This window comes from Cupressus sempervirens, chromosome 1, assembly GCF_028749045.1.
Source record: "Cupressus sempervirens isolate cs-2001-9-10 chromosome 1, ASM2874904v1, whole genome shotgun sequence".
In the NCBI taxonomy this organism is placed as follows: Eukaryota; Viridiplantae; Streptophyta; class Pinopsida; order Cupressales; family Cupressaceae; genus Cupressus; species Cupressus sempervirens.
In genome coordinates, this window is record NC_143118.1 from 518419464 (window position 1) to 518442250 (window position 22787).

Consider the following 22787-nt stretch of genomic DNA (forward strand, 5'->3'; position numbering starts at 1 on the left):
GTTGCATGGGTACCAGTACCCATACCCCTGGGATGCGTACAAGTTACTGTTACAGATACCCAAGTACTGGGTACTCGGTGGAAAGCATCATAGCTAAGGACCTTGTTTAAGATTTCTGATTTTTGTTTCAGTCTTTCTTTGTGTATCAGGCTATCATCATGCTGTTTATCAAGCTTAATTCAATATGTAATCAGTTTGAAACTTTGATACAATACTGATTAGCTGTAAACCTTATCACTGTTCAAGTCAGAAGTTTATCATATGCAATGTGTCATTGTTATATGATTTATGATCTTCTTGTTAATGTTTAAAGTTTTTCTTCTCTGGTTAAGGGGGCACTACATATATATTTAGGGGAGAGAGAGTGCGCTTTTTCTTTTTTCTTTTAAAGTATTATTAGTATTATTTTGTGATTTTTTTAAATGAGAAAAAGGTCATAGGACTAAACCATATTTATATTATACGATTGAAGTAGTTACATGAAAGACGTAAGCAGCAGTGAAAGCTGATCAGTCAGTGAAAGCCTGGTTCAGCCATTTTTACAGTAAAAATGAGAAAGCCAGGAAGAGGATAAATCTGGCCTTACTGAAGCTGGTCTATTACAGCTTGATTCTGTGTGGGAACCAGTTACTGGTCATGATAATTCTCTCTAAGACCATCATTCCCGGACCAAGCTATAGAGTATATCTAGAACCTATCCTGAAGCTGTCATGGCTACATATATATAACCTGTCCTGAAGCTGGTATATTACAGCCTGATTCTGTGTGAGAACCTGTTACTGGTCATTGCAACTCTCTCTAAGGCCATCCTTACTGTGACAAGCTATACAAAGGAACCTATCCTGAAGCTTTCACGGCAAAATATATATAATCTGTCCTGAAGCTTGTCTATTACAGCCTGATTCTGTGTGAGAATCTGTTACTGGTCATGAAAACTCTCGCTAAGGACATCCTTCCTGGAACAAGTTGGGCAGTAACATTTCCTTTTGGTTTGCCTGTACATTTCTTACAGGCAATACACCTAAGTCACAAGGTTCGAGTTCGAGTTCGAGTTTGTCAACTATAAAATTCGGATGAAGTTCGACAAGGACAAAAATTCGAAAAAAATTCGACATTAAATTTGCCTTATATAAATTTAATATTTTAAAAATATAAATAATATATCTATAAAAATATCAAAATAGATTAACATTTATAAAATATAAACCATAAAAAATCATTCTATATAAAGAAACACAATTCATAACTCTTAAAACTTTATAAATAATTTATTTAATTTAAATGATTTGTAATAAACTTAAAAATATTCATAAATTTTATGAGTCAAACAAAACTAATAAAATATTTATATTTTTAAATTTTATATACTCTTAATTCATTATCGTAAAACTAAAAATTAATAATATTTGATTTTTAATTCACTATCGTTAAAGTTAAAATTACTGAGTTTTTTATTGATTTTTAATTCACTATTGTAAAACTTAAAATTACTAAGTTTTTATAGACTTCGATTAAATCTCTTAAAGAAGACTTGAACATAATCGATGCTACTGTGTGGGATGAAGTGACGGTCAATTTTGTGTGAAACGTTACCAACGGGTTGATGAATTTGATGCTTGAACTCGCTCCTTTCACAACGCAGAAGGGAAAACGTGTTGAAAAGAGAACAATCGCTGCAATTTTTTTTTTGCCCTAGTTGCTAGTTTCTGCGACTGAACAAGCAGATTGAAAAACCTAAGGAAATGCTTCAGAAAAATACTTGATGAAAAAACTACCCGACTGCCATGCGAATTTGATATGCATTTTTGACGAATTTTCTACCTCTTTAAGATGTTCGCCGAATTTCGAACTTCAAGCCAGAAATTCGGCGAACCTTGTGACATAGCAATACACTAATGAAGATTCCTCTTCCTCCCCCATTTCTCACTGCCACTGGGCACAGTAACAGGCTTACAGCTGCTATCTCCACATCTTTTCTATCATCATGTCAGTGGTTGAAGATTCTAGGCCAGAGAGGAATGTCTGATATTGTTCCCTCTGATGCTGGATCCATTTATCATAGGGTGGATTGCTTGGTTTGATAGCCAATTCTAACTGATTTAGAGGCCTTACAAGGTTCCTCATCGACATGTCTAAATTTACAAGAATATGTGTGCGAGCTGGATCAGATCTCTGACTTTGTCGCTTTGCAATTGGACAGTTCCTTTTGATTAGCTTTTTTTGGGTGCCTTCATCTGGAGGACTTGAGTCTTCTCTGAGTGTCTTGGGCGCATGTAAATGTTACTCTGGAATTTCTAACTCCGAGAATGGAAGTCTGTGATTCTTGGGTCTGTTATTAATCTTCACTCATACAGTAGGGTTTTCACCATCCACTGCATTTTTAGTTGTTATTTATGGCAGCCATTGTGACTAAAATTGCCACTGCGTTTGGTCCTTATTTTGCTCAGTCATATCAATGAATGTTTTTTAGTATCTGAGCACCAAGATTTAATGGTGAATGTTGTTTAGTATCAGAGCTCAGGTTGTGCAGATTGGAAATTGGTGTTGAATTTCCGGAAAGATTGAGGATGCGAAAGTAGAGAAATTTGCAGGTAAGAACTTCAGCCTGTGGAAATTGCAGATGCTTTCCTTGATGGTTAAGCAAGATCTGTCAATTGCAATTGAAGGAAGAAGTAAGAAACCAATTGCAATGACAGATGAAGATTGGGAAAAGATTGATGAGAAGGCGAAGGCATCAATTTTTCTTTTGCTATCTCAAAATGTCTTGTTCAATGTGTTGAACGAAAAGACAACAAAGGAAGGTTGGGATAAACTTCAAAGCATGTATTAGACGACATCAGCTGCAAATAAAATCTTTATTATGAAGAAGCTCTACAAGCTGAAAACAAATTGCAATGACTGATGAAGATTGGGAAAAGATTGATGAGAAGGCGAAGCAAACAATTTTTCTTCCACTATCTCAAAACGTTTTGTTCAATGTGTTGAACGAAAAGACAACAAAGAAAGTTTGGGATAAACTTCAAAGCATGTATTAGACAACATCAGCTGCAAATAAAATCTTTATTATGAAGAAGCTCTACAAGCTGAAAACTAAGGAAGGGACTGCGATGTCAAATCATATAAATGATTTGAATATCTTATTATGTCAAGCAACCTCGGTTGGTATGACTCAAGATGACGAATCTAAAGCTATCATCTTGTTGTGTTCCTTACTTGACAGTTGGGATGCCATAATTAGAGCAGTCAGTGCTTCAAATTCTGCAAAGAGCAAGCTTATCTATGATGAAGTTGTGGCCACTTTACTTAGTGAAGATATGAGAAGTAAGAAAGACTTCTCATCCGGTGATGCTCTCACCATGGTCAGCACCGAGACAAGGGGAAGAAGCCATCATAGACGTAACAATTGCAATCGAAGGAAATCTAAATCACCCAATAGATCAAAGCCAAGTGTTAGGAATGGAGAGTGCGGGTTTTCTGGTAAGCTTGACCACTCAAAGCGAAATTGTCGGGCTTACAAGAGGGCATAAGAGAAGGTGAGAAATATTAAAGTAAATACATCCTATGAGAAGGATGAAAGTATTCTAATTCTTTCAACAAATGACACCAAATCAGATTCTTGGGTGATAGATTCTGGAGCTTCTTTTCATGTCACTTCTTGTATGAATTGTTTTACAAACTATCATGAAGGACAATTTGGAGAAGTATTTCTTGGAGACAATAAGTCTTGTAAGATGGTGAAGGAGATATTATGCTACAGCTGGAAGGGGGAAACCAGTGGTTGCTAAAGGATGTCTGCTCCCAAGTTGCGGCAAAATCTGATTTCTGTTAATCAGCTTTTTGCACAAGGATATCATCCATTCTTTCATCTGGATTCTTGGAAAGTCACTAAAGGTTCTATGATTATTGCCAAGGGCAATAAAGTCAGTTGTTTATATATTTTTGAAAGACCTACCGAAATAGGTGCTGCTATGACAGTTGTGGGCAGCAATGTGGCACTTTGGCATCAAAGATTAGGGCACATGAGCAAGAAAGGATTTGAGGTAATGCTCAAAAGGGATCAACTACTGCGTCTCCAATCAACAAACTTGGAGTTTTGTGAACATTGTCTTCACAACAAGCAAAAGCGGGTCAGCTTCTTGAAAGATGGGCATGGCATGAAGGCAAAACCATTGGAACTTGTGCACTTGGATGTCTTTGGTCCTACTGAGGTAAGTTCCTTAGGAGGTGAAAAATACTTTGTTATAAAATCCTCAAATCCCTTATTTTTTAAAAGGGAAAAAAATGGAAACCCAACTGCTAATTTTTTAAGGATAAAATTCAGAAAACCCAAAACTGCAGAGCTACCATAAATTTTCCAAGTCATAGAATTCTTGTCACCAGACATAGACCTCACGGGCTTGCTAAATCTCATTGGCGTGCAGAGGGCAGAAAAGGCAGCTCACAATCTGGAAGCGACAACAAAATCCACATTCAAGGCAACTCACGAGCTCATAACAACATGATAATCCACATCTGCATTTGCAAAATGCTAACAAATTCATGTTTGCAAAACATGGGTTGAAAAAGGATAGAAAACCCATGTTGTGGGAAGACAAAGACGTGAGTTGTGTGGGTTGCATAAGAAAACCCCAAGAATTTGAAAAAATGTGAAACTCAATTGAAAATAAACACACAGATTGGAAATCATAGATACAAACTGTGCATGATTTGCACACAAAAATGATGTGCGATGGAGCTTGGGATTTCCCACTACGAGATCCTTACAAAAACTTTTGATCTTTGCTAAGAAACAGCCCTCTAAAACACATGAACTAGATGCAGACTCACACATATGAACAAAGTGCCTTTGAATTTGAAATCCAAGAAAACTTTTGGAAAAAAGTCCAGCCATGATTTTTTTTTTGGATCAGTAATACTATAATTTTACTCATTATAAAAGTAAAAGGCAATAAAATGATTACCATTTTATTTCCAACCCAACTCCAATCATGTTAATCACAAAAGGCAATAAAATCTGACATTGTGCATCCGCACACACCAAATCATTCAGACAACTTGTTCCACTGTCTCAATCTTTCATCACTACCAGCCGCTGCTAGTTCATTTATTCATCAAATTAAATCCCTCCTTATTTCATCTGCAAGACTAACCACTTCACTCCAATTATTCTATGAATCCATCCCAACGGGTCTCAAGTCATCCAACCTAACATCATTAACATTTTCAAAGGTTACCGCCCAATTGGAAAGCACATCGGCTTCCACATTTTCACTGCCCCTAATATGATTTACGTAAAAGTCCTGAAAGGAAGAGAGTAAGAGTTTAATTTCGGTAATCAAATTTTGAAGGTGACAAGAATGAGAGTCACCATTCTGGATTGCATTCACTATGATTTGCGAGTCTCCCTCCAAATGATTTTTTTTGTAGTTTTAATTGTTTTCCAACTTGTAGCACCAAGACAATAGCCCTAGCCTTAGCTTCATTGTTAGTTTTATCCTTCGGTCTTTGAGATGCATATGCGAAAGTGCATCCCATCCAGTCTTTAACAATAACACCAGCTCTTGATGGCGCCGGTTTGCCTTTAGCAGCCCCATCAAAATTCAAATTTATCCACCCCTGTTCAGGACAAGCCCATTCAGCTTTCAAATTTACTTTTGCTTGGGCAGACACCTTCATTCTTATTACCCCCTCTAATCCTAATCCCAAGCCAATCTTCTTGGATCCTTTTATCATCCATTGTAACTCGCCGCTAGGTAACCCAAGAGAGATTAACCTAAACAATGCAACTAAAGTTTACTGAATAAATTTTTTCTTAGAAGTTTACAAAGAAGAATGTACTAACAATGTAACAATAATGCGGAAGCAAGCAACAATAAGATAATACATGAATACATTACAACTTAAACATAGATTACAAATCTCAAGGGTCTTATAATGAAGAATTATGTATATGTCAAATCCAGTAAGTACAAATAATAAAGTACAACTCACATAATGTAGAAGAACATCACCACATATGAAAATCCCGAAACTAATTGATACATTGCCCAAATACATTGAACTCTACATCCATTGCACATGTCGCAAGGTATGTGATACAATTGAAGTACATATATAATAATCAATGCCTGAGAATAAGACAGGAAGATAGAATGAATCTCAAGATGAATCACAATGATACAATTGCTACAAGGATCATCTAGCTTCGGTACAAGAAGGCGGCACATATCTCAATAACTTGCCTCGTGGAACCCAAAGAAGGACCACTCCCTTTGCGCCGAGGAGATAACTATCTCCATATGGATATCAAACCACAAAACAATCTCACATAACCAAGGATGGAATCCTAAAAAGCTATTTAATCTCAAGATCAATACTCAACTGAATAGGTAGTACACACTAAACCAGAGGCAACAACACATGGAAGAAGCCTAGGATGTATATAGGGAAGTGTCATCACATATGCCTAACCCTTGAGTTTCATCCTGGCAGCCCCTCTCTAGACCTCGACACTCAAGTGATCATATGTGGCATTAGTAAACCTCTTGTACAGACAAGGCTACTAACTATGCAAGAGCTCAATCAAGCATCTTCTCCCGCTCCCGTCCTAGCCAAGATCTCATTTAAGCACTCAGGCATGGGTGAGGAACATGTCTTATTAATATTTCTATCCTAGTAAATTTTATTAAGTTACCACTTTATTAAGTTAGTTACAATAAGTGATCCTTGCAGCCACTTGTAGGCCTTGACCCTTATTGCAAGCACCCCCATCCATACATCTAGATAACTTACCCTAATTTCAACACATAGAAAAAGTCTATGAATCTAACGATAATCATGTATGGTTCCATAGGAAGGTAACAGGAACATAAACATTGGTCCTCAAACCATAATTCTCATATACATGGGTTCCCAACCACTGTTCTCAAAAGTTCACATTGGTTCTTAAATCACAATACATCAAATGCATATAGGTCCTCAAACCATGACATAACAAGAATGTCCCTCAAATCATCACATAACACATGAGCTTAGGACATAGGTTGGGAAATAATAATTGCGAGTACGAACATCACATAGACCACTTCACACAAAAAAATCACAAAATCGAACCATAGGAAGGTAACAGGAACATTAACATTGGCCCTCAAACCATGATTCTCATATACATGGGTTCTCAACCATTGTTCTCAAAAGTTCACATTGGTCCTCAAATCACAATACATCAAATGCACATAGGTCCTCAAACCATGACATAACAAGAATGTCCCCCAAACCATCACATAACATATGAGCTTAGAACATAGGTTGGGAAATAATAATTGTGAGTACGAACATCACATAGGCCACTTCACACAGAAAAAATCACAAAATCAAACACTTCCCAAACCTCTGTGAACAACCCTATGGCCAAACCAAAGACCCCCACAGAAACCCACATCAAGAAAATAACACACGTGTGAGACAAATTCTGATGTCTAAGGTTTAAATTGTTAACTAGGGTTTAGTTTGTCCATAAATGTTACGTTTAAATATTCAATAGGTTTTCTAATGTGGAGTTTGGTAGATTCTCGTTCATAGTCTATATTAATCTTTCATAATTAGTAGAACCACTCATTTTCAAATTTCAGTCTCTTCAATTTAAAACTCCACTTTCCTTTAAAACCCATTTAAATCTGAAATAAAACTTAATTTAATTTATATAAATAAATACTATAATTCCTCTTTAAATATTTATCAGCTAAATATAAATCAAATTTTAACTAATAAAACAAATCTGAATTTAATCACATCTTTTTAACTAAATTAAAATCTTATTTCATTTATACCATTTCTATTTGATAGTATACTATTTGCACAATTTATTTTATTTTATATGTTATATTAATATATTATTACATTTTAATCTCAATTAATATTATTTATTTAATATATCTTATTAAATATATTTATTTAATTTAAAACTTCAATTATTTTCTCAAATTTACTTTTCCTTGGGCAGACACCTTCATTCCGCCCCCCTCTCCCGCCTGCCTCTAATCCTTATCCCAGGCCGATCTTCTTGGATCCATTTATCATACATAATATAGGGAACATCAGGCTTTCATTGTATTGTAGCTGCCCCCATAACCTTCTCAATAACTTTTTTAATCCTAGATTTTATTCTTTCAAGAGTCTCCATCTATCCTGAAAGATTCTCCTATTTTGATCTTTCCATATCTCCCAAATAATGAGTGAGGGGCAAACCTGCCAAATTTTTGATAGGACAGATCTTCTATGTGACAGAGGCCAACTCATAAAGATTTCTTTCAAACTATTTTGCATAGGACCAAACCATTTCAGTTTGGAAATCACCATCTCCCAACATTCATAAGCAAATGGACATTATAGCAACAAATGGTTCACATCCTCAGAAGCACAATTGCACATAACACATTTTGTTGGCACGATAAATTCAAATCTCTTTCTTCTTTCCCTTTTGAGGGTTCTGCCTTGGATAGCTAGCCAAGCAAAGAACCTGCCTTCCTTACTCCAGCATAACTTGGTTGGCTATACTAGAAGGGCTTTAGAGTTACCCAGCATTTGATAGCCATGCTTAACTGAATACTGTCCACTCTTTGCTGCACGGTTTTAATTTTAATGAGTAGCAGGGTTATGAGTTCTTCTGAAATCTCTACTTTGTAGCAGGGTTTTAATCATAATAACTTGCTGATCTGTGAGACCCAGCTGTTCAACATTCCTCCAGCCCCATTGCTGACCTAAATGAGTTTGCCTAATCTCTAAATAATTTGAAGCTCTGTCACCTCATTGTCTCTGTAAAGAAGTTCATCAACTCATGATAATCTACACCATTGTTTAAGGCTGGATGCCCATTTCCTGAGTCCCTCCAAAATGTCACTTTCCTACCATTACCCACATCCCAGGATAAGTGATCAGTTACCAACTTTCTAAGATAAAGTTCCTTACTGTTTATCATTTAGGGGCATCCCGGATAGTTAGGATTGTGTCACAGAACTCCGAATCTAAATATTTGGCTTCGAGGATAATTGGAATTAATGTTCCACACCAGTTTGGCTCCCAATGCTAGATTCATATGCGATTCCTGATTCAAACTCTCCCACAGACCTTCACTTTACAAATCTTATCCAAGACCAACAATGGTTATTTGTCATCCTTATTTACTCCATTCCAAAAGAACTTCCTCATTCTCTACTTAATAAATCTGATAATCTTTTTGGAAATTTTGAGGCAGCTGACGGAGTAGATAGGGATGTCCGAGATCATCAGTTGCAACATTGAATTCGATTCTATAAATCCCCATCAATTGGCTCTAATACCACATTATAGAACTTGATAGTTTGATATTAAACAATGGAGAGGAAGTCTCTTTAACAGAAATGTACAAGACGATGCTTCTCAATGAAACAATCGTTAACTAAATACAAAAATAGAAATTAACTAGTAAAACCTTGGTAGCTGATGTGAGCTTCCTGCACCTGGAAGCAAAAGCTGATGCGTTCGAATGTTTGGAGGCGGAAAACCTGTGGGTCCCATCCGGATTGGCCTCCAGGCATCCGGATGGCACCCCGAGAGGCATCCCCAAGCTTCTGGATGCTTGTAGGCCGCATCCAGATGGCACCCACAGGGCTTCTGGCACTTCTGGAAGCCTTCAGAGGCCTAGAAGCAAAAAATGCCCGAAAAAACTCACTTTTTGCCACTTGATATTGAATTAGACATGATTTTTTAATTCTCTTTTTTGCTCCTAAACACTAAAACAGTCTTAGGCCTTTCAACTATTGTTCATGTCATTTTGTTTGCAGCTAGTCTCTCTTTCATTTTTTTTTGCATATATGTATATATACGCATCCAAATCTCCCCAATTATTTTTCACTCATCTGCACACTTGATTCTTGCATCTGCATCTGGATTCGGACCAAAATTTTCTGCCCTTTAAGAAGGGATTTTGCCACTTCAGAACCGACTCTTAGTGATGCCTTTTCTTAATCAATAGTTACCATCAATGATTCCCTTGATGTACCTCCTAATGCTTGGACTAATTATTGCTGCTTGTTATGTTTTATTGCTGTCTAATGGTTGTTTATATTGATTGCTGTTCCTTAAACAATTACCTCTGCCATTCGTCATGCTAACTGATTGACTATTCGCAGAAAATTACAAAGTCTTAAAGGAGAGACTATTTTCATAGGGCATCGATATTCTCTTCATGGTGGGGAATTAAATAACTTAAGACTTCAAACATGCATGATAATGTCAAATGGCTCTGAATTTTCCTTACAGCACCTGCCATAGAACCTTTTATAACCCTACAATTTGGAAGGAATAGTACTAAAGACATTTAGACAATACAAATTAAAAAGTTGTAAATGTGGGAATGATCTCTGCATCAATCTGAGTAATGCTTAGGAGGCTTTCACATGCTATTGATTCACCTCATTCCACATGCACTGACACAAAGTCTAATTATGTATTATAACAGTGCCCAACATCCCTTGATCACAACAGGAAACCAAAACATCTCTAGGCTCTAGCTTGGAGAGTCTTCGTTCAATTCACAAAAAATGCAAAACAACAGGGTGCCTATAAATCATGAACTGATCAAGTGGAATAAGGATCTATTATGAGCAAACTGACACGACCTGCCAGGTATATAGTTATGTGTAAAACCTTCATTATTGACTAGCTACTTGGGCCTTTCTAAGGCGGCCATAACTGGCAATTCAATAATAGAATAGGTCTAACATGTATATCATTAATATTCTAATGTCTAATGTCTAAGTGTGGGTGTCTGATAACATATGCATGCTCCACATAAAAAATATAATTAGAATTAAGTCTAATCTTAGAGCTTTGTAGCAAGTTTTAGAACTAACATTTCATTTTGTTAGGGAGTTTGTGGCTTCGATTACTGTTACTTTCATTTATGAAGAAGGAAACGGTTCAGGAGCTATATTGTTTGTTCATTTTTAGTGTGTGTTTTATAGGTCTAAGCATATGCTGACTATCTCAAGAAAGGTAAATAGAATGCCCTTCTAAATATTTTTCTTTGTACAGAACTGGACTCGGCATGAGACAGACCAGCTCTTTGATTTGTGCCGACAATTTGACCTTCGATTTATTATAATTGCTGATAGATTTACTCCATCACGAAGTGTGGAAGAGCTCAAGAACCGTTACTATTCAGGTGTGCCAATTCACCACTTGATAGATATATCCAAATTATTATTTGTAGAATGTGTTTAGCTCATACATATAAATCACAGAATTTGAATATTCCTTTGGTTCCATTTTCACTCAGCTGCTAGAGCAATACTTTTGGCCAAAGCTCCCTCTCCTGAGGAGGTTGCTGACCACCCTCTTGTTAAGGTGAATCTTATAATAGCTTTTGAAATTTCAAAATGCTGCTGTTTGCTGGAATTACATTTGCTTGATTGCACAGTTTCTAAAAATTCTTAATTATTTACATTTTCTATCCAGGACCATTATAACATAATACATGAAGTTGAACGTAAACGGGCACTAGCAACAATGCTGTCTCAGTCGCGGCAGCAAGAGCGTGAGGATGCTGAGGTTATCATTTCAGTCTTTCTACTAAATATTTCCATAAGCAAGGAATATCCAAAATTTGTGTTTGTCTTTCAATCAATTAATAAAATAGTGACTAAGAGTAAACTGTTGGAGCTAAATGATGCAATGGCTTTTTTGTTCTAGCTCTTAGCTGAGGCAAAACGTATTACTGAATCACGGCAGAATGCAAAGGTGAGGATATGGAGCTATATGATTGAACTGTTGCCACATTCTAGTTCTGATACTTGTTTAGAGTCAGCCAAATTTAGAAGTGAATTTAGGAATTCAGGTAGGCATGCAACTTTAGCTGCAATTTTAATCACTTGAGTCAATGAGTTGATTTATTTTTCTAGTTGCACATCATTGCTTTAGAGATTGCCGGCTGCTGCTATCATTTTGAAACTGATTGAAATGATAATTGTAGTGATCATTAGGTTTGATCAGCTTATGTAATAGTAATATTCTTGTTCCTACATTGGAATGCTGATCTTGAATTCTATTGACTTATCATTAGGTGGCATTCTGCTTTGGGTATTTAATTTTATAAGACTTCCTCTGGTTTTTGTTGCCATGATTGAGGATAAATTTGTCAACCAATTGCTTTGCAGAATGTAGAAGAAACAGAATTGCCTACAACTGCACCAGCTGCTGCTCCAACAAATGTGGAAGCTGACAAAATTCCAGCTCCAGTTGGGTCAACATCTCCATCACCCATCCCTCAGCCACAAGTTCCTGTTTCTGTGCCTCCAACACCAAGTACAGCTGGAATCTCTGTACCATCTAGTCCTAAGGTAATATGCACTGTCCTTTCTCCTGTAATTTTAGTTTTTGCCATTCCAAATTTTTAGAGTTTACAACCTGTGTGATGGGATGTGTAGAGAGATGTAGTGGATCTAAGAGTCATTGTGAAGCGGAGGGCATGGTTTGAGGGGCATGAACCTCAACAGATAGTATATCGAGATATGATGCCAATGGGAGATAGGAAAATATATCTCTACCCAAAAAATTGAAGGACAAAAAATAGAAAACCTAGCAAAATGTTTCATTTCAGAATTACAAACGATTGTTGGAAGAAATGGTGTCCGCAAAAACCTATGATTTGCAAGGAAAAATTCGTGCAAAACCCTAAGCAGTAGCAGACAGGCACATGAAAAAATTCTTTAGTTGATCCCATGAGCTGGAAAAAAACTCCATAAATGTGGGCATCACATGAACAGAGAAAGCATGCCTGAACAGGGAAAAATGGCACATTAATGTAGAGCTGTCACAGGTGCAAGTAAACGGGTCTTAAAGAACATCCAGTTGCATTGCGAGGAATGCATGCTCAGCAACAAACATGGGTCTAAAACCCTTTACACAGACTTAGACAGTTGCACGAGCTAAGAACAGGACACAAGCAGAAGAAAAATTGCAGCCACCAAACACTAAAATATCACTGTAAGAGAGGAAAAGGCAATCTGAGAAGCCGCAACCAGAAGAGCGGCACCAACCAGAGAAAAAATGACCACCCTTTGCATATGATTCTTTTTGAGAAAAACCCTTAAATTGGCGGACCAAGAAACACGTCAAGTATTTTTGAAATTGTAGAAGAAAATCTACAAAAAATTCTTGAAATTGGTCACTAATGATATTCTTCTATTAAAAGAAATTGATTTTAAAAGATGAAAAAAATTCCAAGAAAGAAGCTCAACTTTTTATTAAAACAATTGCCAAATCTTATAAAATCCCATTGACCTGCTCTGGTACCATGTTATAAAATTTGATATTAAAATATTTCAATATTAAACAGTGGAGATTGAATCTCCTCAAATAGAGAAGTACAAGACAATGTTTTTAAACGAAACGGTTATTTACTAAATACAAAAATGGAAGCTAATTAATAAAACTAAAGCTGCTAAAGATGATCATTAGAAATATTGCATTATTATTCTAATAGATTCATCCATTTGGGGAAACTTGATAGAAATGTAAGGACTTTAATGTTTCCTTTCTGATCCATTTCAATAAATGTTTCAAGGAAGGCATTGCACAAAACTGTGGAATAAGATTGCTGAATTGTATCAAACTAAAAGTTTTGTTAACAAGTTGTTTTTGAGAAGAAGAAATTGTTAAATATGAATGAAGGAGAATCCATAAATGATCACTTAAATACATTTAATGTAACAGTGAGTTAGTTATCTTCCATTGATTTAACAATAGAAGGAGAAGATAAATCTTTTACTTTGTTCGATAGTGACTCATAGGATAATCTCATCATGGTCATTGATGGTGTAGCTTCTGCATTTAAACTTGACGAAGTTGTGGCAGGTCTAGTATATGAGTAAATAATGAGAGTCCATGTATGATGCCTCTAATGATGGTATTTATATAAGAGGTGGGTCTATAATAAGATAGGGAAAAAGGAAATCAGGTGATAAAAGAACATCAATTCGAAGAGTAGGTCTGTGTCTTTGGGTAAGACATAGAATAAAATGGTAAATAGGAATCGGGGGATTTTGCTTTATGGTCTGAAATTTTCTTCTTTTTGCTTGTTTGATATTAATAAAAAAGCTTTATTCAATTCTGTCTTAAGATGCACTGTTGAGAATTACATGCAATAAATGTTGATCTTCTGGTCTAGTTCTTTAAATTATCAGTATATTTGCTGTTTTTCCTGCTTTTAATGTAACTGACAATAAGAAAATTTCTCAGCTTCGTGCCCTTTTGAGAACAACCATTCTGGGACAATTGATGCAAGCAACATCATCATCTGGTGCAAGAATGGGCAAGCGCATTGATCAGACACTTCAAGATCTTGGGGTACACTCTCTCTTCCTAAACTAGAAGAATAATCTGTTGCTTATGGGCTTCTTGAACTCACCAATAGTTTATGTGAAAATGTTTGCTTCAGCATTGGTTATCTAGGTTTTACAATCATTTTTGTTATAGAAGACTAAAAGGTATAGTAGGATATATTTCTTACAGAATACAGAAGAGGAGTTATGCTTGTACTATGAAAGTTGTAAAATAATTAATGTTGCTGTGTGGGAAGCTGGACGCTAAGAAATCATATTTTTTTTCACTCTGAGAAGGAAGCCTTACTGTCTGTGTTTAGAGAGGTGTCCCTTTGTGTATACATTTTATAGAATTACTATGATGAATATGCAAGGAAAGGTCCATCTGTTTTCCTTCTTCGGAATCCTTCTCAATCTTTAGTTATGTTTCTCTCTCACTCTGGTTTGCTATTCACTGTTATAAATAGTTAAAGGTTAGACCAAACTATTAGTGGAATGAATTTACCTTATTATATTTAGTTCCTAGTTTTCTGGTGTTTGATTCATGTCTAATCTAATTAGAGCATTTCTATTCAGATGTGGATTACGTGAGTATCGTCTACCATGATGTCTGTGGGAATTAAGGCTGTTGAGTTTGTATAGTCATTCTTTTAGTGGATAGAATCATGGAATTTATGTTGCCTTTTAAGATTGAGCTGTGTGTTGCCATTAACAGCATTGTTTAACTTTAGGATAATACTTTCTTGTGGGTCTCTGGAGGGTTTGGCAGTCATGCATAAATGTACTGTTTGATCTTAGTCTTGTAGGTAAACTCACATACATTGTAATTGTGATCTATACATTATTTCTGGATAGATATTGACATTGTCTTTTTCATGTATTTATGCTATAGGAAGAAATGAGTAGCTTCTTATTATTTATGTTTAACAATGGACAGGGAGTAAAATTTACCCTAATATAAGCTGTATATGACACAACTTTTCATACAGTTTTGCACAGCTGGAATTTTTCAGCTAAGGAAAATAAAATTATTTTAGGAAGGTATTAGCAACCATTTTATCATATCCATATGCTAATCTATCAAGGTTGCTTCTAGTGGGAGAGAAATTGGCTGATATTTGAGTTTGGCCAAGATACTGATTTCTTCATTAGAGTTTCTTATTGTAACATAAATACAGATTGACTTTCAACAAAAGCCTTTGATTAAAAATATCATTAATACAGATTGACATCCAATAGAGCCATCTGAGAAAAAGTATTCATTCTGTTCAAAGCGCTATGATGCACTATGAGTAATGTCCCTTGTATAGGTAGTTCTATTTTTAGCATGGTTGCTTTACTATCAGGGTTCCTGCAGGTCAGTATAGTGGATGGGGGACCCGACCATGGTTGATTGAGCCTTGCAGGGGGCTTTATGAGCCATTTTAGATGTTCAGAGACAATCTCCAATTTTTTAGGAGGGGTCCTATTGTTTAGAAGACTGGGAGTTGGCCTCTTATTTTTAGACATCACCAGGAGACCAAGTGCATCATTAGATTCCAGTTGAAAAGGTTAAGTGGATGGTTTTAGATAAAAAATTAAAATATTAAAGTACTAACTTTATTTGTGACATTGCTATAAGGACTGAACTGTGTAGCTTTTGAGTCAAACTCATTGACCCATTTTTCATGAGTAGTGGTTAATGAATGGAACACGTTGCACTCATTGCATCTGGTTAATGCTCACAGGGGTGAAATGTTATACCCTTCCCAGGAGGTTACCCATCCCAGTATTGCTCCAACTCTAGCGCGCTTCACCATGGAGTTTCCTCCAAGGTTAAGCCCCACTTAGTTTGCTACTCCATTTGCAAAACCTTCAGTACGTGTTGTGTTTTATCGTGTGTACTTGCTGTACTGTTTATTTCCAGCATTTATTTACTGTTGTTTCCATTCAAATTGCAAAAACAAACATAAAACATCCAAAAATAAGAAAACTGCAAAAACATGAAAAAACAGAAAATTAAACTTTAGATCAGGGGTGGGATATTTTCAAAGTGCAACTGCCATTGTGCACATGCTGCAGCCCCTCAATTTGGTGGAGATTCTCTCTCATCATATTAGAGGTGCAACAAATCCCAGAAGGCCTCCAACTCTTTGCAACCCACCTAACCTTCAACTCAACAGTACTGCAGAACGGAGGAGGGGCATAACACCAATATTTAATGGAATTCATATGAAAGAAATGGTCGAAGACATCTGCCATTGTGCACATGCTGCGTACCCTATACTTGGTTGATGTTTGTTCTTGCTTCCTCCCTCGTATGTCTGTAGGCATGCATTAAAGGTGCCAATTGATTTGCAGCAAGCCTTCTGCCCATTGCCATCCATAGCATTATTAACTTACAAATAGGGCCATTTGGAATGCCTCGAAATTGGGGAGATCGCCACACTGAGGAAACTTATCAGCCTGTTCAGATGACTGGCTTAAGTTCGTAACCACTTTTCCCTTGGCGACGAATTGTGTTTCTCAGGAGATGATTTCTAAGGGCAGGCTTTCTTATGAGATCTGCTTAGAGAGTAGATTAAAATGGTCTCTCATATGCTGTAGGGCTGGTAGGAATTATTTAGAATCACATGGCTCACCAATCAAGAGATATCAGCCTAATGAGCGAGCAAGTGCTGTAAGTGTTGGTACTTCAAGATAATTTAATTTGGGAAACCATCTATCATTTGTATAATTTAATTGGATGTGGTTTTGGGCAGTTTGATCCACTTTTAGTTTACCATCTCTTTCTTTATTTGCTTGCCTTTACTTCTTCACTTTTGTGTTATGTTACTTTCTTAGTTTTCTTAGCCTAGGTCTTCTTTATTGTAATTTTATTCTTTAGAATTCCATCAATCCTATTTGTTCAGTTTTGCTTTAGTTGGAGAATGTTTTCCTTAATTAAAGCCTTAGGTTTTGTACTTAGCTCCTAGATTTTCCCGAGATATGAAAAAGTGATATGAGTTTAAATAAACATGTTTTTCAAACAGGGAACAGATTTTTGGGATGTGGTGGACCAAGGACCTTGTTTTGGGGATGTGATTGGTGGGTGTTTGGTAGCAAAGGCTGCTTGTAGGGATGAGGGACAATGCCTCTTGTGGGAATCTAGGTACCCTTTTCCATGCCTAACTTGACACATTCAAGACCACACTAGCTTTGATGGCACACACCGTTGAAAATTTTATCACCATGTTTTCTCCAATGCCGAGTCACAGATTCTAACCAAATCTCATTCTTTAGAGAACTAAGAGCAACGATGAAGACTAAGAGCAATTATGATATGAGCTATGCAGTTTAGCGCTTTTTGAGTGTTTAGGGCATGCTGGCGCATATTAAATTATTAGGCTGTGGGTTAGTGGTGCAAGTTCGAAATTGCTTGTTTTGAAAAGAATTGCTCTTTAAAGTGCTAAAGGTTGTCGTCGGTAGAAATTGTGTATCAGCTGACGGGTCCCTTCGGAAAGGTTTGTGTTATGTAGCGACATGTTGTATGTGGCCGACGGACTCCTTCGAGAAAGTTCTTCGGAAAGTATTTATAACCCCTTCGGGAAGCATTGTATTCATCTTATCATGGAAGCATAATGTACTGTTTGGCATATGCGAATAATAATAATGAGTTCTGCTGTTCATTGTCTGTGTGCATTTCTTAATTAACCTATGCGGTAAACATTTGGCGCTGTTGCCCGATGGACCTGGTATGCAGGCAGGCGGATATGAATTAAATGCCGAATCAGTTGAACAAGAATAATAATAAGTTGAAGGAAAAGGATGAATTACGCGCAGCATAGGAAAATTTAATTTTGGCACAACAGGCTGAACGCAGACGGAGATTTCAGCAAGTTATCGACGGACACAAAAGCACTGAAAAATTGTTAGAAGAGACTCGACAATGGCTCGATTTGGTGGAAGAAGCGAGGGAGGCATTTCTGAACCTGCATACGCCCCAGGAAGAGAATCCTGACGGAAGGAGATCGATTCGCATGGCTTAAAGTGCCGAAGGAGCACGAGCGTGGAGTGACCTCTTTGTCCGAGATATACTTCTAGAACGAACAGTTTCGGTTGACGAAACCTCTTCTTCACCAAACAGCACAGAAGTCGAGAACAACGCGGAAGTCGAAAATAGCGCGGGTGTTGCAAACAACACGGGTGTTGAAAATAGTGCGGAAGCAGAAAACAACGCGGGTGTAGAAAACAACGTGGGTGTGCAAAACAGCGCGGGTGTTCAAAACAGGAGGCATCCCCGTCAGGAGGGAACGAGAATACCAGTACGGAAGGTGCCACATCAGGAGGATATAGAAACAATCAGCGCGGTCAAAACAACAACAATAATGGCGGGAGGAGTCGAATCCAGTACGATGCCAATGGCCGGCCGAATAGTTCAATGCTGCGCATGCAATCTGTGGGGTCACTTCGCCCGAGAGTGTACAACGGCGAACACACCGAAGTTGTTATGTAGATGGTGTGGACCTGGTGATCATGAAGATGCTAGGTGTCCGAAGTCAAGAGTAAACTTGATCACCATCGGGACGGACGAAGAAGAGGTTCTGGCCATCACACGGCAGCAAGCGAAAGTGTACCCCGACCCGACGGAAGAAAAGAAGACTGGAGGAAGCACGGGCAGAGATCTAGAAAGCAACATAGGCAGAAACGACACACCTGAAGGACATGCCGACTACCTCCGTACGGAACTGCGCAGAACATAACATTGTACGACAAATATTGCAAGCCGAGATACATGTCAGGATAAATGATCTGTTGCTCACTATGCCTCAGCTTCGATCGGCACTCACAAACATCGTTCCCGCTGCTAAACTACCAAGAGAACAGGGAAGGGAGTAGGAAAGTGGATCAAGTACAGCGGACAAAAAGGAGAAGGAAAGTGGCGCAAGTGCAGAAGATCCGATGCTGTTAGCCCTCTCATCCGGACGCCACTCGATAGTCGTCGAAATGGGAATTCTCGGGACTATTGACGGAAATGATTGTGGATGGAGGGTCCGATGTCAATGTGTTGCTTGAAGACACTTGGAAAAGGTTGGGACAGCCGACATTATGGCCGCCTACATTCCAGCTGCTAACGGCCGATCAACATGGAATCAAGCCATTGGGAGTCCCGACAACACAAGCAGTGACGATTGGAACACAACCATTCTTGTTGGATTTCGTCATGATCCCACTGAAACAGAGAGGATATGATGCCATTCTGGGCCGGGGGTGATTGATACAAGCCAAGGCAAAACACGATTGGAAGAAAAATACTTTATCACTTGAAAGCAAAGGCTGGAAGTATGTCATCGATCTACACACTCAAATGGTTGGAGAAGAAGCTCTATCTTCAGATTCGGAAGGAGAAAACGATGAGAGGAGGTAGAGTATGGAACCTGATCAAGAGGGAGTCCTACGATTGGAAGGAGATGACGATCTGGATTCAGTAAATGGTCTTTACCATTGGCAGATGGAGGATTACAAGCTCTTTCCGAGTTGTAATATGCTAAGGATCGAGAAGGTAAGAAAGAAGGAAATGAAGGTCCGAAGGAACACAGAGAAGCCGAAGAAGGAAATGAATGTCCGAAGGAACTTGGAGAAGCCGAAGGAGGAAATGAATGTCCGAAGGAACATAGAGAAGCTGAAGAAGGAAATGAATGTTCAAAGCAACACAGAGAAGCCGAAGAAGGAAACACGAATATGACTGAAGCTGAAGGAAAGAACATACAGTACGAACTCAAAAGGAGGAAAGATTCCACTCTACGACCGGGCAGGAAGAAAGTATTACATCAAACCACAGATATAGCAGAAAGGTGCCAGCAGCAAGGAAGACACATCATACGGTCCGCACAGGAAACAAAGTGGAAGGGTTCAATAAAAGTTGTAGTAGTACAGTGTGAATGTGTTATTGACAGACAAAAGGGGCAGTTGATAGAGTCCATGGTACCGAGCTTTGGAAACAAACCGGGCGATATGGAAAACTGGATGGAGAGATCGTGTACCTTGAATAAACTTGATGAGCAACAGTTGCAGGAGTGGGCTACGAAGGTGACACAGAACAGGTGCAAACCATGGCACGATAGACACCTGAAATTGAGCAAGTTCCAACCAAGACAGTGGGCGTTGAGGTATGACGGATGGAACGAGATCAACCTAGGCAAGTTTCAAATGAAATGGGTCGGGCCGTATCAGCTTTGGGAAGTGGGTGATAACGGAGCAATAAAACTATGGATGCTAGACGGAAACGAAGTCGCCGACGCAATGAAGAGGTCGAAGTTGAATGTCTACCATGATAATGCACCTCTGTGGATGAACAACTGAGAGAAGACTGTAAGTACTGTATATATGTAAATATTGTACATAATTGTTCCAAAAACAAAAAAAAAAAAGTGAAAAAAAAAACCACTGTACAGATTTCTCACCGTACGGTTTTGGAAGTAGTGTATGGTTTTTATTTGAAGACGGTGTACTTTTTAAGCTTTTGGAGTTGGAGTACAGTTTTTAGAGGTAGAGTACGATTTTTTAAGGCTGCTTATTGGAGCACCGTACAGATTTTAACACCATCAATGTATGGATTTTCAGCTATTTTAACCATGCACTGTACGGACTTTATGACAATTGCCGTACAGTCTCTTAGTACAGATTTTCAACAAAAGTTATGGTACGGATTTTTAGTATAGTGACTGTACGGATTTTCTGGGGTTTGGATTAGTACGGATTCCTACATGTGCTGTACGGATTTTGAGGAGAGCCACTGGCACTGTACGGATTTTGGCCATACGGCGTATGGAATTTGGAGGAAGTTGGAAGTAAAGGCAGCGTACGAAAATCGCGGTTTGGAATGTAATGTCCGGATTTTTAAACGACTGGCCAGCACATGAGTTTTAGCAAGCAAAGTACGGCTTCCTTCATGTAGTTAGAGTACGGATTTTCACAGAGTTGAGGATGAGGAAGGATATTGCTACAGTACGGATTTCAATGGATAAGCTCCCAGTGTGCTTCAATATAAATTTGCAAATTTAAAGCTTCCAGTTGCGTACAATTTTTGCATAATGTGGCGAATTGATTCTATAGGTTTTGGCGTATGGCTTCTACCTATTATTGCATTCAGACTTTGGAGGACATTACAGGATATTGCATAAGGAAGGAGTCGATACGGTGCCAGGATGTATGGTGTAGCTATACATTGGTAGCACAGAAGAGTGACAGGAGGTTTTCTAAAAAAAAAAAAAAAAAAGTTGACAAATCAAGCGTGCTTAGAATGAGTAACGGAAGATACCAAAGGGAAGGGGAAGCATCAACGATTGCCAGAAAGAGTGTAGAATCGGCAGAAAATGACAGAAAGAGTGTGTTTCATGCAGTTTTGTGTGGGTTTTGAAGTGCTAATTTGGTCTTGGTGGCGAGGGGCGCTACCCATCGACCCCATTGGGGGCGTTGTCCCCTGGACCCCTAGTCGTTGCGGATATCAGTCGTGGGAGTCTGACCAGTTGAGAAGACTTGGAGCTGCTGCAGGCATGGAGTGTCTGTGTACCAGAGGCACTGAGAGTAGGTGTTGGCCGTGAGGTTGTCTTGGTGGATGTGTAGAGAGCTCGGGAGGAGTTGATCATCCAGTTGGAGGCAGTGCAGCGACACTTGGCTCAGGGTACAAGGAGTTGGAAGCAGAGAAAGTAGCACAGGTGGCTATCAAGGTCAGCTTGAGGAGTTAGTATTGTGTTAGCAAAGGCTATAGATGCAACGGGATGAATGTGAAAGTGATGTGGCAGATCAATATTGTTGTATTAGTTGTTTGAGTTTTGTTCTGTAGTCGTCAGGAGACGACTTTTCTTTTTGGGGGGGATGATGTCTTCGGTAGAAATTGTGTATCACCCGACGGGTCCCTTCGGAAGGTTTGTGTTATGTAATGACATGTTGTATGTGGCCGACGGACTCCTTCAGAAAAGTTCTTTGGAAAGTATTTATAACCCCTTTGGGAAGCATTGTATTCATCTTATCATGGAAGCATAATGTACTGTTTGGCATATGCGAATAATATAAGGAGTTTTGCTGTTCATTGTCTGTGTGCATTTCTTAATTAACTTATGCGGTAAACAAAGGTGGGGGATGGCCATAGAATTTTAAGATGTTCAAGGGATGTGACTTAAGTTTCTTGAGGCTTCTAGAGACACTTTGATATCCCATCAAAGTCTTCATTGAGGGGGAGAAGTTGGAAACACCTCCTCTTTAAGAAAACGTTTTTAGGGTGACCCTTGCCTACCAGCTGTGGTGTGGTGTGTCCTCTTGGTGCCCTACCATCTGAGGAATATCCCATCTTAGAAATTGCTGGTTTTGTAAGGGGGACCCTCTATGTTGAACACAGGTTTTTCTTTAGGAGCAACTTCTTTTGAATATAAATCTTTCTCAGATGTTTCTTGGTTCCTTTAATTTGAA

The 22787-nt window shown here is 38.2% G+C and overlaps 1 protein-coding gene across 2 annotated transcripts in view; it reads left to right on the plus strand.

The window, feature by feature from the left end:
- The window catches only part of LOC149578510 (myb-like transcription factor family protein), an 89124-nt gene that overhangs the window by 12746 nt on the left and 53591 nt on the right, over window positions 1–22787 (plus strand). For both annotated transcript variants that reach the window (XM_089829549.1, XM_089829552.1), the window contains exons 6-11: window positions 11074–11203; window positions 11318–11385; window positions 11497–11589; window positions 11731–11778; window positions 12195–12377; window positions 14278–14385. In XM_089829549.1, coding sequence (XP_089685675.1) covers window positions 11074–11203; window positions 11318–11385; window positions 11497–11589; window positions 11731–11778; window positions 12195–12377; window positions 14278–14385 — 630 coding nt within the window. The remainder of the gene's footprint in view (window positions 1–11073; window positions 11204–11317; window positions 11386–11496; window positions 11590–11730; window positions 11779–12194; window positions 12378–14277; window positions 14386–22787) is intronic.